Below are 17,613 nucleotides of genomic sequence, written 5' to 3' on the forward strand. Positions count from 1 at the left end.
GCAGACCAATCGTGGCTCCCAGCCCCTGGGCTCCCACCTCCGAGCACCTGCCAGACCCCAGTCAGATGACCAGCATCCCTGGGCCAGGAACAGCCCACGTCCCTCCACGCTCTGGGCACTGGCAGGCTGCGGGCTCCATGAAAGGCTGACTGATGTTGGAGGGAAGACTGGGCACCTACACATCACACATCAAAGTCCGTGGGGCCCTCAGAGCTCACCCTGCATGCGACATATGTGGGAGTTCTTTCTCTTTCCACAGAGAAGTGACAAAGCTAATTCAAAACTACATTTTCTCCCAAAAAGAAATCAGTGGCAAAGAAACAAAATGGCAATGTATTTTACTTTCCGGCCACCTTAAAAAGAAAAAACTTCCTTTGTTCAACATGTGCCACAGGGTGAGAGGCAAACTCTTTCCAAACTGAGCTCTGGCAACTGTGTCCAGGACTAGTCTCTGTTAGGATATTGCTACAGTGTCACTGCGTGTGAAGTTCAAGTTACAGTCAGCTAAGCTTCCAGACAAAAACTGAAGAGAATGCTTTTTGAGTTTTTTTTTTAAGCTATCTCTTATCTCTTTCTCACTGAATAGAACTCTAGTCACAAATGAAAAAGAAAATGTATGCTTCTGGCACTTAATTCACACTGTGTAGTGTGGTAAGGAAAAGGCAACAATTCAGTAAGAACCAAGATGGAGCCAAGAGTGATCATTTTAGCATCCGTTTGTGACCCATTTGTGAAAAACTAGAGACAAGAATTTCCTAAGCTGACAAATCCATGATCAGCAACAAAAAAAAAGCAGCAAGAAACTCTGACAGCAAACTGGATTAATGCTGTGCACACATCCCCAAAGAGATTTTGACCACAATCAGGCTTCAGGATGAATTAAAAAGTCTGTCTAGCTCTGGGACATCAGACGGTCAGAGTTAAAATGAGCTGTGGTGGAGTCTGTGCTCCACGTTGTCCATGATGGTCCTATTTTATGATAGAGTGCTCTCGTGGCTTTGGGAAACATATTTGTGCATATACTTTTTTCTGTAATTGTGTTTTGCAACTTACAAACCCCAACACAGGCCCCAGCATACAGCAAGAGGTGGATAAATATTTGTTGAGAGGGAATGAGTCCATCAGTTAGTTACTGAACTCTCATTCTGAAGACCCAATGTGGCAGGTCTTCAAAGTGGCAAAATTTTCAGGCTCCTCTGCTGGTTCTGTTCCCACAATTCAGTCCACTCAGCACTAAAATTAGGTAACATCACCTCTCAGAGGGCCACAAACCTGTGTCTTGCTGTTGTTCATACCTAACTGGTAAAGTTAAAGAATGTTTGTCCAAAACATGACTTGGTTAATCCTATTCAAGGAAAAGGGCTCAGCAGGTTAAGGGCAAAGGTTGCACACAAGGCCATGTAGAGGCTGACACCTGTGCACGGCTGAAGCACCTGAGGGGGGGTGGCACACAATGAGGCACAGATCTGGGGGCCACTGAGGGTCCCCTATTTAGTGTGTCTGGATGGCCAGACACCCAGGGTGCCAGGAGATTCTCATGAGAGAAGACCATGACCAAGGATCACAACTTAAGAATATTATTACATAAAATTATTCCAAGTGTCTAAAATTTACTACAAAAAGTATCAAAGGGAAGCATTTCAAAATATAATAGAAGTCATGAAATATTATGCATTATATATATATATGTATTTTTTAATGGAGGAACCAGGACCTCCAGGATGCTAAGCATGAGCTCTACCACTGAGCTATTATCACCATGTGATATGTTTTTAATATTCCTTTATATTCTAGGAGCATAATCAAGGGACAAATGCATGTTTTTATAAGTGCCCCCCGCCAAAAAAATAAAGGGACTAATATCCCCAAATGACCTTCCCTAACGGCTCTATCCAATTACCACTAAGGATATTCAGGGGCTATTTGCCCTGCATTAATCCGCCACAGATATCCCCAAAAGAATGTCCTACTTTTCCCCCCTCAAAGTTTTGGGGTTTAAGATGCTTTCAAGGTGCTGAGGTGAGCAGAGAGCACATTCTCAGATCTGGAGGCGAGCCAGACAAGTGAAACCCTTGCCAACCCACGAAGGGCCCCCATCACTCAGCAATGCAAACACAAAGTCGGACTACCCACCTCCTAAAACCTGTGCTTTCCCACCTACTACAGGATCAAATGCAGGCTGTGGTTGGACCATCCTGACTCATGTCCCAGCACTTCACGCTACACACCCATCAGTCTACCCTGAGTTTCCACATATGCGCAGCCTTGGAGACTCCACTCCTGTGTGTTCTCCTCCTGTACCCTTCTTGTGCTTCTCCGCCCACAGGTTACAGAAGACGTCTTCTTCCCTGCTTCCCTGACGCGCTTCCTTTTTCAGTCATCTTACATCTAAATATCTCTTGGATCACACCACTTACCCCCCCCCCACCTCCACCGCACCCTCCCTAATGAAATGTCCAAGAATCTTGTATCAGATCTCCAGACACCCACTGTGCCCTGCTAGAATCTGTCTGCACAAGGCAGTCAGAGTGTGAGCCCCAAATGCAACCTGACTGTGACGTTTTGTGGTCCAAGCTACATCATGCCCTCTTCCACATTTTCCTCCGGGTAAGGCTACCTGCCTTCCACCTCCATGCTGAGCACAAGACACATGGGATTCCTCTGCATTCTCAGGTGCTCCAGACTCCTTCCAGCCATAGAAACTGTTCCCATCATCTCAGGCTATGTATCTCAGCTAAGACACCAATTTCAGGGAGCCCTTCCTTGACTTCCCCAGGCCACGCCAACAGACTGTGCCTTTCCTTCTGGACAAGTTTCTCCATTTGGAATGACATACACATTACTGAGACTCTCTCACTAGACAGTCAGCTCCCTGGTAAGAGGGACAATGCTTGTTTCTGCTCACCACTCCTCAGTGCCTGGTACACAGCAGCCACTCACTATGTTCTGAATGAAGGAGTGAAAGTTCTTGACTGTTATTCACACTTCTGTTACAGGAATTACCACCCTAAAATCGGATTTACCAGTCAGCCTGTCTCTCTCCCCCACTACTCTGTAAACTGCTAAAGCACAGAAACCCTCCTTTCTGCTCTATATTGCTAATGTCTCGCCACCAAAATTCTTTGTTTGAACAATCACAAAAGATATAAAGTCCTTTATACGTAGTGCTGAATCAAAGTGTCTGGTATCCTACAAATTAATTCCAAAGGAAACAGAATGCCACTCTTGGAAGACCTGATTCTGCATTTTATTAGAAGCGGTGGAATCTAGGGAGAGGGACCTGAGGTGAGGAATAGTTTTTGTTTTTGTTTTGCCATTGCACTACTCTGATATAGCAAAGAGGGAGGAGGAGAAAGCCTGATTTTGGAGAAGACGGGAAAGACACAGGTTCATTACCCAGTTCCCCACTATTCACTAGGGCTGATGACCTAACAATCCCTCCAACTATCCAAAGGTTTCTCCTCTCAGTAATCATCTCTACTGCAGAGTTGACCGAAAGACAAGAATCTGAATCAGAACTTTTTTTTCACAATACAGAAAATGGACGGCATGGCTGCTATAACCAAGGGGTTGAATGTCTTCAAAATATCATTTCTTAAAAAAAAAGCAAAAAGTTGTTTGGGCATATTAGTCAGAAATGTTTACAGCACTTCCACAGTTCCCAATATACTGGATCCCAGGGAACCAACTGAAGCTCCAAAACATCTGCTCCATTCCCTGGCAAAATGTAAAAATAAGAAAACTTCCTATACTTGAATAGATGCTGCCAATAATTTTAAAAGCAAGATTTGCTCCAGAAAGTTCAGCTTAGTGACTATCTGGTTAGAACAGACTGTATTATGATTCAAGGGAAAAACAACAGAGAAAAGCACACAAGACAGACATCAAAATGAGGACTAAGGATCAGAGAGGGAAAGAGTGACTTACACTGTTATTCTAAATACTTCTGTACTATTTTCATCTTTCAGAAATTCCAAGTCTTTATTCTGTACTTAAAATACACACCACAAAAAAATTTAGCAATTAACAATTAGTAACATATTATTAATACCTAGTAGTTAGTAAGACATCAATGTCTTTAAACATTTAAACCTTTATTTCATTCATTCGGCTGTTCCATAAACTTTGAGGAACTACTATGGGGAAGTCACAGTGTGAAACATCATGCCTTTATTAGTTCGATAAAGTAGAAAAGGCAAAGGACAGAAGTCCAAAGACCTGCTTTTAAGTACCTGATCCCTCACTTGGTGGCCATGTGGTTAAGTCACAACCTCTCTGAGTCTCACTTTATTCACCTGTAAAATGGCGACTTTAACAATACTTTACAGAATTATTCTAAGGACCAAAAAAGCCATCACACTTTATACACCATGCAACATTCTCCACATGTTGATTACTGCAATGCTTAGTGTTTTACAACAAATATGTTCTTCCCTGTCCTTCCAGGTCTCAAATACACACATCTTGGCAGCCATCTAAAGGGAATTACTACTTTAAAATATCAAGTTTTTTACGTCAGGCAAGAATCTCCAAAAACTCTAGAATTAAACTTCATTATCAAATTATCTTCCATTTTCCTGCAAGTCCCATCAAAAGAGAAAAGACTGATGTTTTCAGAAAGATTAGGGAGAGTATATATTTTAATGATGAAAGTCAAGAGAGATATTGCTTCACTTCTCTGGAGTTACAATGGTCTAAAACAGAAGAGATACAAGAAAAGGAACACTAGAAATCCTCTTGAGAGTTATACTAAATCAATTCACAAGTTGACTGTTCCTGACTAAATTTAAATGAATATAATAAAATTTTTAAGTGTACTGCTTATATCCAGAGCAAAGGATACTATCATGTTTATGCAAGAACAACTAAACAATGCAGACTGTAACTCATAAGACCAAAAGGCAAATCAAAATTTCCCACTCAGAACCATGTATTAAATGTTCTTGGGCAGTTCTAGTTCACAAGCTCCATGGCTTGCAACAAGGAATTTATACAGATATCCAGCTTTATTCAATATATTTTAAAACATAAAAATGAGTATTTTTGACTGGTACTCACAAGAATGGTAAACTTCTATTTTTGTGAACAGTGAGGAGAGTAAGTTGAGAAAATAGTCCAAAAAGCCATCCCCACCAGTTCCAGTGCAATCAGTGGACTGCAGGTCCGGGGGGTGGGGGTTGGGGGTAGTGCTGATCCTGGGACAACTCTCTTCCCACCCCAGCCAGCGTGTCCACAATAACAGTTCTGTAACATGAACCCCTCTATTTCGTGCAGTCTTAAACGCATGTTTTTTCCTACACTGTTTCTTACAGAAGGTTATACCTGATCTCTAACAATATTCAATTCACATTTCAACATTTTTTTCCATAGTAGCGCCAATGAGAATGTAGTTTGGAGCTGTTATGAATCTTTTCAAGCTTTTATGACTGTTTTGCTCAAAAAGCAAGGGCATGCCAATTTGTCTGTATCTAATACACACAGATGAAAAGAAACATTTCTTCATAAAACAAGTACAAATGGGGGGAAAAAACTGTACTTCTACTAAAGAAAGGGAAGGAGGGAGGGAGGTAGCTAGATGTAAAAATCAGGTACCAAAAGCAGAAGAGCGGGGACACGAGCCTTTCTATTAGGAAGTACTTTCATTTCTAAAGCACTAGTTGTGACACTTTTTAAATCAGAGTGTAAGCTTAAGAGATGGCCCCTGAGCTGATATCAGAAAAATAAATTAAGAATTGACCTGAAGAATGGCAACCAATAAGGCTTCAGACAAGCCCACCAGGGAGGCCCCGGAGCAGCCCCCCTCCAACCCGGCGCAGGCACTGCACTAGCACTCTCCAGGAATACTGACATCTCACAACTCTCAAGTAAGCCAGAAAGGGCAAGTACAGGAAGATACACTTTAATCCTCCCTCCCCCTGCATCAAACCACACTTCCACCTCTACACCTCACCTCCCCAGTTCCCAGGAGAGGGCAACCAGGGCACATTTCAAGACAGAGAGCAGAATGGAGTTACTGGTCGACAGCTTCTGGTTTATCAGGTCTTCTGCTGAAAATGGGGTCATGAAAGAGGAACTTTCAAATAGTCAGAAAGTAGTCCATTCATGAAAAGTCTACATTTTGAAGACTCCACATCTAGGTTTATGACAGATTCTATAATTTCTGATCCTTGAAACAAACTGTACTATAAACCTACCCCATGGGCTACCTTTATTTTGCCTACACTAGTTCTTAATCCAGCCTGCATTGACAGAAATGGTCACAGAAAGACCTATTGGGAGATCACTTCAATAAATAGGAAAACTGCAGTCCAAGCACATGTAAGTCTTTGGAAATGAACATCTACACTGCTGAAGTAGCACTAAAGTGACAAATGACAGTAATCCAGTGGCTCAAGGCCAGTAAATTCCACTGCAAACAGATTTATCTGTTTTGTGCCACAGCGATTCTTGCATGTGTGGCAGTAAATAGAAATGTAACAGCCTAATTACAAATTCAAAAGCAAGCGCTTCCTATTAGTCTTCATATTTAGTATATTATCAGTAAGATGTGTCAACAGCCACCTTTAGTGTGCCACTTGAAAAAACTGATCCATTAAAATCAAGTACTTGGCTGTCTGAAATTTGAAAACATACAAAAATAGAAAATAAGCTTGATGTAACTAATTCAAGTAGACAATACAACTTTTCTTAGTTACTTGAATATTACATTCTGAGTACCGTACAAAGTAAATGTGCCACTAGGCCTGGCATTAAATAATCATTAAGCTTTGTAATACTTTTCTCCTGTAAGTTTTCCTATGTGAACCACTATTTAAATCACGTCTGTTCCACATAAAAGACTCCTGGAATCGATGTCCTTCCTAACTTTTGCTCTAGAGAGGAACTTAGAATGAGGCGGGTCCACTTATTATTCACTGTAATTTCAGTGCACTGTGATCCCAACAAGACTCCAGAGCACAAGGGCCAGGCCCTGGATACAACTCATCTGCACTGTTGGTCTGTAGAAACCACTGAGGCAATTGTCAACTCACGAACTTGAAATAGCCTATCTAGTCTCAGGACATGTTTCAGTAATTTTTTTTTATGTTTCAGTATTTTGCTGTCACTATGCAAAGGAAAATTTGTATCTCCAAATATCCTGTATTTCAAATAACTTTATTTACTCTAGCTGCTCGTTATGAAAATCCAATAAATAAGTAATTCTTTGGAGAACTACTAATACAGCTGTCAGTTTTAATAAAGATATTCAACCATACAGTAACACTCTGCCATATGCTGTAAATGGCCAAGAAATTCCACAGTGTAAAATGTGGGGGCCACATTATTTCGAGGTAATGAATAGACTGGGGTGAGCCTGCTGCTGAGGACCAGGACAGGGGTAGCCATACAATATCCAAACAGGGTGGAAGAAGCATTACTGTGGGGATTTCACTATGAGCGAATGCAAAGATCACAAAAATTTCCTCTAGTTTTAGGCAGAATTGGTCAGTTCAAATTAATTATCCCAAATCATTTCATCAGTTCCCTCATGACAACAAATATTCATTAATTAGAGATGTACTTTCACTTCAATTGTCAAAGTTCATCATTTGTGTTTGTTAAAATGTGTTGAAAGCTATTGGCATCAGAAATGTTCCCAAGGTTTGCACTGTTTCATGTCAATCAGGGAAGGGGGTTCAAGCAACAGGATGAAAATAGGATATAATCTATATAAATGTTTTAAATTGTAACCTTTAACAACTCAATTTTAAATCAGGACGCTCATTAATTTGCAGTTGTCATTCCCAGTAGTAAACAAGTAATATGCATATCATGGTGCCTAGCACAGGGTACGCACTCAATATTTTTGCTGAATTACTGAATGGCCGTTAAAGCGGCAGGACTCTTAGGACAGCAGATAACTAAATAAAACGAAGTTACTGAAATGTTCAGCGGGGGGTGAGGACGAGTTAGGTATAGCTCAGCGGTATAGTGTGTGTTTAGCATGTGTGAGGTCCTGGGTTCAATCCCCAGTACCTCCATTAAAAAAAAAAATCTAAAATGCTCAGCCTGACTCACGCAGGATCCAATCATTAAATTCCATCGCAGATGATTTTCTTTCTTGTTTTCATTACTACTCTTTTAAAAAGAAAATCATGAGAAATCATACTATTTCCTTGTCTACCTTCTCCATGCTAGAACTTAAAAGCATTTAAATCAGACTTAAAAACAAACCCAAAGTGTTGCTAACATTTATGTTCAGCTTACTTTTGCCACTCCAATTTTCTAAAAACGTGTATAGGCAATACCGCTTCATGAAACATAAATACTGGCACAATGAAAGCAAATGAAATTACAACTAAGTTTATGTATTACCACCATTCAATCATTAACATTTCAATCAATTTTGCACTGCGATAGGTGTTTTTAATAATGGAAGTGAATTATGCCTAAACAAGCCTTCCTCATTTCAAAATCACTATAAATACTATACTACCCATTAGTTTACAATGAACTTTGTACCTATTTTGTAGTTATTTATATTAATATTTCAGTTGAGAAAAAGGCAAATACCAAATCTCCTAAGGAAAAAAGTTTTTGAATTACACATTTGTAAAACTGATTCAACAACTACTAAGCCCCTTTCTGGTGCAAAGAACTATTCTAAAATACTTTAAAGAGTAGCTGTACAAGTGAACAGAAAAGTTAAACGGGGGAAGTTGTAAAACAAACTGAAGTACCAAAAATTTAACAGAACTGCAGCTTCCAGGAAGATCTAATTTTTTTAAAAAAGTTTTTCCGCTTTGAATTCCACAACACTCATTAATCACAAGTTATTAAAATCGACTCCATTTCCAAAAGGGCAACAAAAACCAATTGCTTATAAAGGGTTATGATTTACTGGTCACCAGTTTTCCAATAGCTACTTTGTTTCATTTTTCCATTTTTAATACAAAAGCACACTATATATAGAGGTTAGAAGTCCACAAGTCAGCGGTCTACAGCAGGCAGGCCTGACAAATAATACCACACGCCGATTTTTATCCAGAGTAACTGTATCTGAGTGGGGAAAGTTCAACTCTACACGTGTATCCCATTAAAAGCGAAAGGTACATTTTATTCTTTCTTTCCTTTACGGATTATAAACGGCCCCTAAGCGTGAGATAACTGCTCTGACATAGTGCGTTAGTAGTGTCAGCCGGGTTGAGATGGATTTGTGCAAAAGATGTCACTCAAATGCAAGTATAAGTACGGTCCTGGCGAGTTATTTCGAGTTTTCTTTGCAACAGTAACCTTAGGCTGCTTCTTAGTGACTTGAATCTTTAAAAGCTACAAGCTCCCGCTCGCCCCCCTCCCCCCGCAACGTCCTGACCCGCTGTCAATCAAGCTGCGAAAGCAACCTTTGGGAGCATGGGGAAAGCGAGGCACCCCCAAATCTTGGTGGCTTGTTCCGGACAGAGAGGGAGCTGGGTGCTTGGAAAGCTTTGCCGCCCCGAGGGCCTCCCGAAAACCCCAGGCTGCCTCTCGGAGCGACAAGGGCCCCGTTTACACCGCAGGCTCGCCCCGCGGTCCAGCCCCGAGGTTAACCCCTTCGCTCCCCTCAAGCCCTCTCCGGCCGGCCCGGGCGCCCCCACTCCGCGGCTCCACCGAGGCGGGGGCCCGACGGGATCCGGCGAGGGGCGGGCCGGGCTGCGGGCGGCCGAAGCGCGGAGGCGGCGGGAGGCTCGGGGCCTAGTCCCAGGCAGCGTGTCCCGGCGCCCTCCCCCACTCCCACACGCTCGCTCCGGGCCAGGGTGCGGGCACCCGCCCGCCCCGGCGCCCGCCCAGCCGCAGTTCGGTGCCCCTTCCCGCCGAGGGCGCTGGCCGACAACTACCTGCGGGTTGCGGAGGGCCATGGCGGCCCGTTTCAATGAGCCTCGGCGCTCGCCCGACTCCTCACGCTGCTTCCCCCGCCGCCGCCATCTTCTCGCCCGCACATACACACTCGCATCGGCCGCCGCGCCTGCGCACGGGCCGCGCACCGCGGGGCGCGAGGAGGCCAGGCGCGCCGGGCGCGCGCTGCGCATGCGCGACCGACAGGTGGGCGTGCGCGGCGGGAGCCCGCCGGAGGTGGATTCGTAGTCCGCGCCCCTCGGCGGATGCGGGCCCACTGGGGACCCCGGCCACCCGGGCCTGGCTGAGGCGCCGGAAGGGGACAGGTCAGGGGACTGCTATGATAGTAACGAAGCACCCAGTCGACCCCGACTTCTCATCTGCTGGGAGCCCACCTGGGTGCTGGGCGGGACTCGGGACGTGGGGCACCCGGGAGCTGCGGCCTGAGCTTGGCCCGTCGCGACCCCTAACCGCGGGGTCTTCCTATGCCGGGGTCTCGTAAGTGAGCGCTATAGATCTCAGAGTAGTCTGGGTTTATGGAGGTCACATCCTTTCATTTGTTCGTTTATTCACTTTTCATTCATTCCACAAACATTGAGCGCCTGCTTTGTGCCAGGCTTTTAAGAGGAAAAAAAAAAAAAAGCACATGTAAAGCGCTTAGCATTAGGGCCTGGCAGATAGTAAATACTCAGTAAGTGTTACCTATTACACACATACATGCACCTATACAGACAGACCAGCTTTCAGGTCATTGATTCAAGAAACAAAAAATCCCCTACCTGCTCACGAATTCACCATCTGCTTCGATCCCCTTTAGCTGAGTGATTCTGGCAAGTTATTTCTCTTTTCCTAAACCTTTGGTTTCCTCACCTGTGAATAAGACTAATAAAAATTTCTTAACTCAAGATTTCTGTGAGGATCAAATTAAATGAGTGTGAGCATACTGGCCAAGAGAGCAAGCCCTTAATAAAAATTAGCTACTGTGATTATTATTCATAACAATTGTCATTGTTTTCGCGTGCAACGTACAGCGAGGCTACTGTTGCCAACCCTGTGCTGAGCAGAGGAGATCAGTAAGATTCTGTAAGACAGAAGGCCTGGTCTTTTCAAAAATGGGATGCCATGAAAAATATAAGAAAGGGGAGAAACTGTTCTAAAATAAAAGAGCTAAAAAGACTTAACCAAATATAATGTGTGAATCTTGACTGGATCCAGGTGGGTTCTTTTAAGCTGGTAAATTTTTTTTGACAGTTGGAGAAAGTTGAGTATAGCTTAGATACAGATGATTTTAGTGAACTGTTGATAAGTTTCACAGTGTAATAATGATATTATGCTCACGTGAGAGAATGTTCTTATTGTTAGGATATGCGTCTGGAGACTCTAGGGGGTGAATGTCATAATGCCTGAGAGTATTTTTTTTAATGCTTCAACAAAAAGTAAAATCATATATAGAAATTAACACATTTTAAACCGACTATACTTCAATAAAAACTTTTTTAAATAAAGGGCTTTGCAACAATGAAAAACAAATATAAACACAGAAAGTAAATAATGCAAAATGTTAGCAATTGTTGGATCAAAGTGGTACTATCAACTTTTCCATATGTCTGAAAAAATTTTTAACAAAAAGTTAAGGAAACAGAATATAAACTGGTACCCATGCTATGATTACAACCACAGAAAAATTCTACCTGCATATGGATAAAGACCGGGAGTGATATGAAAACCTACTGGTGACTTGTAGTGGTTATAAAATCAGGCAGGAATAAAAGATCCATTCAAAGTACAAACTAGACCAATGAGTTTAATCTGACAAAATGGGACAGGAGGGAAGAGGGCAGGGCAGAGCCACTCAAGGAATGACAGCAATTTAACACCAAAATGGTGGAAGATTCAACTCCTAGTTGGCCTTGAAGATTAAGAGGTCTGACTTTTAGTAGACCTTGAGCTTCATTATGTGCTCATTGTAACAGGGTAATAAATAACATGCCCGCAGGCACCATGACCGTCTCAAGGATAATCGCAAAAGGCCAAGGAATGAGCAGTGGCCCAATTCCTGGGAATTCCAGCCCCTTCCCCAGGGTAGTTGGAATGGTCCCACTTGTAGGCATGTGAAGCTACTGAGCCCATAAAAACTGGCAACACCACGCCTAGTGGCCTTTTTTGCTCCCTCCTCTTTGGAGACGGCCCACACTCTGTCTATGGAGTATGTACCTACTTTTATTTTAACCTGAGCACCCAATTCCTACACCTGTTTCCTTGCCTTTCTCTTGCCTTAAACTCTATGCAGTATGTATCTCTCTAAATAAACCTACCTTTACTCAACGGTGGCTCGCACTTGAATTCTTTCATGCAGAAAGCCAAGGACCCACACCTGGCCAGGCATGTCCCAGGGGCTCAACCAAGACCTGGGGCATGGCCCTCCTCACGCCCCACATCTGTTTTCCTGCATCAAAAGTATGAAAAGTTCACTGATAGAATTTCACATTCCACTTTGCAATTTTCCTTTAAGACATCTGTCTCCTTTTCACAGAGCAGCAAAGAAAAATATCCACAATTACCTAAAAAGTCATTCCTTTTGAGGACTACTTTTTAGGAAAATACTCCTCCCTCCCTTTCCCCATCTGTGTGAGGCTGGATTTTCTTCATACACTTCAATCAAAGCAACACACCACAGCAGACTGAAATCAGTAGCAGGTATGAGAACGTAGCTGTTTTCCTAGGAAGTCAGACACTAAAGAGCTTTTCAAAAATACAAAATGCTGCTGCTCTTCTGACCAACTTTTTTTGTTTTGACAAGTTGTGTATCATTACAAAATATGTTTTACATTGACATGCAACAAGTTTATGAGAAATAAATTCTCATCCGTATTTTTAAATGTCTCGGTTTTCATTCCTAAACCATGACTAGCAGTAAGATAGAGCTCACAAAAACAAAAAAGCTTCTGGGGTCAGCAACAATTTTGCAGAATGGAAAGAAATTGGAAATCAATAATTTTTGAGGATGTCACCTCTAGGTACCAGGAAGACTCCTACTTCACCTTTTATGGGGAGGGGTGCTGGATAGGTAATTAGGTTTATTAATTTGTTTTTTTAAGGGAGGTCCTGGGGATTGATCCCACTCATGCATGCTAAGCATCCATTCTACCACTTGAGCTATATACCCTCCCCTTGACTTCACTTTTGCATGTGCCTTTTCTGTCCACCTCGCTCACTCAGCTCTCTGATGGCCACCAGCTCTGAAAGGACTACTCAGACCATGAGGACCACCAGCCCCAGTTCCTCCTGTTATCCTGCTTATGTTTCTCCATGGCACTTATCACTGGATGCCAGTGTGCAGTAATTTTCAATGTGTATTATCTGTCTCCTCCACTAGACTCTAAACATCAGGAAGCCAGGTGCTTAGTCTTATTCACTGATTATTTTTCCAGCACCTATAACCCTTCTAGACTTCTGGCAGCTGCTCAATAAATATTTGTTGAATGATTCAATGAACAAGTGACCTCATTTAATTCTCACAAAACCCAGTGAGGTGAAGACTAGTTGTTGGTTTCCCCATTTTCAGGCCAGGAAAGCTGAAAGAAGTCAAGCGACTACTTATGTTGTATATCTATTTTATATATAGTAGTTAGTATCTGCAGATCCCAAACTCCCAATTTATGCCACTCGAGTTCCAAGGGTAGTTCCTGCTCCCACCTCTCCCCCAGTGTCTTGTCGGGCTTGTAGCTCTCCAACCATCTGTCACTTTGATGGGGCACCACGTGACTTGGGTGCCAGAGTGGCTCTGCTGCCAGTGTCAGTTTTGTCCCGTTAGTAACAATACATGCATCTGCCTCCAAAATCTGCACTTTTCTACCATGTTTGTGCTGTGCCTTAAAACCTCTTGAGGAGTTTTTGCTTTTTGCTTTTAAGTGTATTTTTTAAAGACTGACATCCAGACCCAGTCCCAGACCAATTCAGTCAAGATGTCTGGGTGTGGGCCTGGGCACCGGTTTTTAATGAACCCCCACCTCCCAGCTGTTCTAACACACAGCCTGGACAGAGAACCACCACATGGCTCTCTGGCCTGGGCACAGCCCCACTGGCTGTGTTTCCTAGAAGCACCATGCTCTCTCACTGCTCCGTAGCTTCACAGTGCCCTTCCCTCCATCTAAAACACCCTTTCCCTAAGTCTAGTCTGGCAGACTTGTATATATTCATCTTGCCAGTCCCAGCACAAGCACTATTGGAAACCACATGAGGTTGGGATTTGGATGGACTTGGGTTACAATCCCTATCACTTACTCGCTGTGTGAACTTGGGTGAGGTATTTAACTTTTCCAAGCCTCAGTGTATTCATCTGTGAAATGGAACTAATGCCAATGGGTATTACGTGGAACTGTTTGTAATGGGAAGCAGATTGTGCAGGTTAAGCATTTGAGACAGCACTGGGTCCTTGGCATGGACTCAATAAATACAAGATAGTAGTAGCAGTAGCAGTAGTGGTAGTTGTTCTTGTAATAGTCATCACAGTAACAGCAGTCATAGTCTGTAGTATCAGAAGAGGTATGCTTTAGAAACAAATCAACTTATTTACAAACAGAAACAAACTCACAGACATAGAACATGAACTTACGGCTACCCAGGAGGAAAGGAGATGGGAAAGGATAAATTGGGAGTTCAAGATTTGCAGATACTAACTGCTATATATAAAACTGATACACAACAAAAGTTCTACTCTATAGCCCAGGGAACTATATTCAATATCTTATAGTAATCTATAATAAAAAAAGTATATGGAAATGAATATATGTACATATATATATGACTGAAACATGATGGTATACACCAGAAATGGACACATTTTAAACTGACTATACTTCAATATATATACACATATATATATATATGTGTATATATATTTAAAAATCTAAATTGACAGAGTGTGGGCCCTAATAGTAAATAGTATGTCAATCAAAATGACCATTCCCTGGAGAGGAAAACTAGGGGCCAGATATGGCCCCCTGATTGTTGTTGTAAATAAAGTTTTATCAGAACACAGTCAAACCCAGGCATTTACATATCTCCTGTGACTTCCCTGCTGCAAGAGCAAAGTTGAGTAGTTGCAACACAGATCATCTGGACCACAAAATCTTTACTGTCTGGCCCTTTCCAGGAAAAAATTTGCCCTAGAGCTGTGGTTCTTAAAGTACAGTCCCTAGACTTGCAGCATCAGCCCCTGGGGGTTGTTAGAAATGTAATACTGAGACTCCACCTGAATTCAGAGCCACCAAATCAGATCAGCAATCTGCGCTGTAATACCCTCTGGGGGCTTCCGATGCTTTTTTTTCTGGCTTTTCTCATCACATTAATGCAAGTATTTTTCCATTTTATTAAAAAGAAAAAAAGCCTCACTGGAGGGGAGGGTATAGCTCAGAGGTAGAGCATGAAATTAGCATGCAGGAGGCCCTAGGTCCTAGGTTCAATATCCAATACCTTCATTAAGAAAAATAATTTTAAAATTAAAAAAAAAAGAATAAATAAATAAATCTTATTATCTCCCCTCCACCAAAAAAAAACTTCAAATAAATTTTAAAGAGAAAAACACCTCATACACATTATTTTTCCTACTCTGTGCATGTTTCATGTATATAAATTGTTTCTAATTGTTCACTCTTATGATCACATTAATGAACATCTTCATGCCTAAAGTCTTCTTTCATCTCAAGTTATCACCTTGTATTAGTCAGGATTCTCCAGAAAAATCGAACCAGTTGAAGATGGATAGACAGATAGATAGATAATAGATGTAGATGTGTATATATACGAAGATTTATGATAAGAAGGTGGCTCACGTGATTATGGAGGCTGAGACGGTCCCGAGATCCATCATCGAGAAGCTGGAGACACAGGAAAGCCCATGGTATGGTTCCATTCCAAGATGATTCCAGTCTGGGAGCAGGAGAAGACCAGTGTCTCAGCTTGAAAGCAAAAAGGCAGAGAGCAAATTCTCTCTTGTCCCATTTTCTGTTTCATTCAGGCCTCCAGAGGACACCCACACTGGGGATGACCATCTGCTTTACCTGGTCTTTTTAAAAAATATTTTTCTCTCTTTCTTTCTTTTTTTTAATGAGTATACTGAGGATTGAACCCAGGACTCATGTACGCTAAGCATGCACTCTACCACTGAGCTACACATGCTCCAACACTTGGTCTTTTGATGCAAATGTTAACCTTATCCAGAGACACTCACACAGACGCTTTCAGGATAATGTTTACCCAAGTATCTAGGTGCCCTGTGGGCTAGTCGGGTTGCCACATTCCTACTACTGTGGCTACTCTGTACCACTACTTCTTTATCCATTCATCTGTCAGTGGACACTTAGGTTGTTTCTATACTTTGGCCATTGTAAATCCACCAATTTAAATGTTAATCTCATCCTAAAAAACACTTTCACACTTTCACACTCTGAGTAATGTTTGACGAAATATCTGGGCACTGTGGCCCAGCCAAGTTGACACTTAAAAATTAACCATCATATAAAATAGATAAACAAATGTATACTGTATAGCACAGGGAAATATATTCAATATCTTATAGTAGCTTATGGTGAAAAAGAATATGAAAATGAATATACGTATGTTCATGCATGACTGAAGCATTGTGCTGTACACCAGAAATTAGCACAGCATTGTAAACTGACTACACCTCAATAAAAAAATTAACCATCAGAGATAAATTAACTAAATCAATATTCTAGATATGCAAAATTGAAAGCTGGACTTTAAAATGTGGTAACTGCATCAAGCCACTGTCCTCTATGGGGACTCAGAAAAAGCCAGCCAACCATGTTCTTTGACATCTTTGTGGCATCTCTCCATGTGGGTGATGTAACAAGCACTGAATCTTTTACTGTCAGAGTTGATGGGACCCAGAAACCTTTTAGCTTCCCATTTCCCAAAGTGTGATATGATGACATAAAGCCTGTATTGTTAATAGAGGGAAAATTGGGGAGAGGGCCAGGGGCAAACAATCTTGGGGAATCTTGGGTTCACCAAAGTTAAACAGGTGTCTTTAATGGGACTTCCAGAGGCTGTAATATACAAATGTATAGCCTGATGTGAATCTCCAGAGGGGACCTCACCTCCTGAGTTCCCCAGACATTTCCTGGCCAGAGCTCCCTTCGGCAGCTGCTCAGGGTACAAAGGTGATGCAGGTCACACCCTGAGGGACACAAATCATCTCCAACGATCACATCCCATGGAGTAAAGAACTGAGATTTAAGAGATAAAGTGCCTCCAAGCACCTACTGGATAGCACAGGGAACTATATTCAATTTCTTTTAGTAACATATAGTGGAAAAGAATCTGAAAAAAAAATATATGTATGTATATGGATAACTGATTTGCTTTGTTGTACACCTGAAACTAACACTGTAAATCAACTATACTTCAATATAAAATAAAATTTAAAAAAGAGAGAGAAAGTGTCTTGTCCTGATGGCACGTGGAAGAGCCAAGGCTAAAACCTGCATTCCTGATGCACAGCCTCATGCTGTGTCCAGTCAGAGGTGGGATCTGGTCCCCATTCTGAAAGCAGGAGACACCAAGCACAGCCCTGCCGGGGGCTGATTAGTTATGAAGCTCAGACTGGAACCCTGGTCTCTTCAATTTCAGCCTGGGACAAAGGAAAAGGCCCCCAGCTTTCATGCACTTGGAAGCTCAGAACGGCATGTAGGAGTTATATATTTTTAGCCCTTTTAGGTGACTGAAGGAGTCGGG

The 17,613-nt window shown here is 42.2% G+C and overlaps 1 protein-coding gene and 1 long non-coding RNA gene across 2 annotated transcripts in view; both read right to left on the reverse strand.

Annotated features, from left to right (window-relative positions):
• USP10 (ubiquitin specific peptidase 10) overlaps positions 1 to 9,961 on the reverse strand; it is a 66,797-nt gene extending 56,836 nt beyond the window's left edge. The window contains exon 1 of the mRNA XM_031459180.2: positions 9,855 to 9,961. Within this exon, the coding sequence (XP_031315040.2) occupies positions 9,855 to 9,875 (21 nt within the window). The 5' untranslated portion in view covers positions 9,876 to 9,961. The remainder of the gene's footprint in view (positions 1 to 9,854) is intronic.
• Positions 9,962 to 10,574: 613 nt separating this feature from the next.
• On the reverse strand, positions 10,575 to 16,137 carry LOC116154708 (uncharacterized). Its single transcript, XR_004138645.2, has 3 exons — positions 15,687 to 16,137; positions 12,168 to 12,298; positions 10,575 to 10,734 (listed from the first exon to the last, which is right to left on the reverse strand). It is a non-coding gene; the product is annotated as an uncharacterized LOC116154708 (long non-coding RNA).
• Positions 16,138 to 17,613: the final 1,476 nt, after the last annotated feature.

This window comes from Camelus dromedarius, chromosome 9, assembly GCF_036321535.1.
Source record: "Camelus dromedarius isolate mCamDro1 chromosome 9, mCamDro1.pat, whole genome shotgun sequence".
NCBI lineage: Eukaryota > Metazoa > Chordata > Mammalia > Artiodactyla > Camelidae > Camelus > Camelus dromedarius.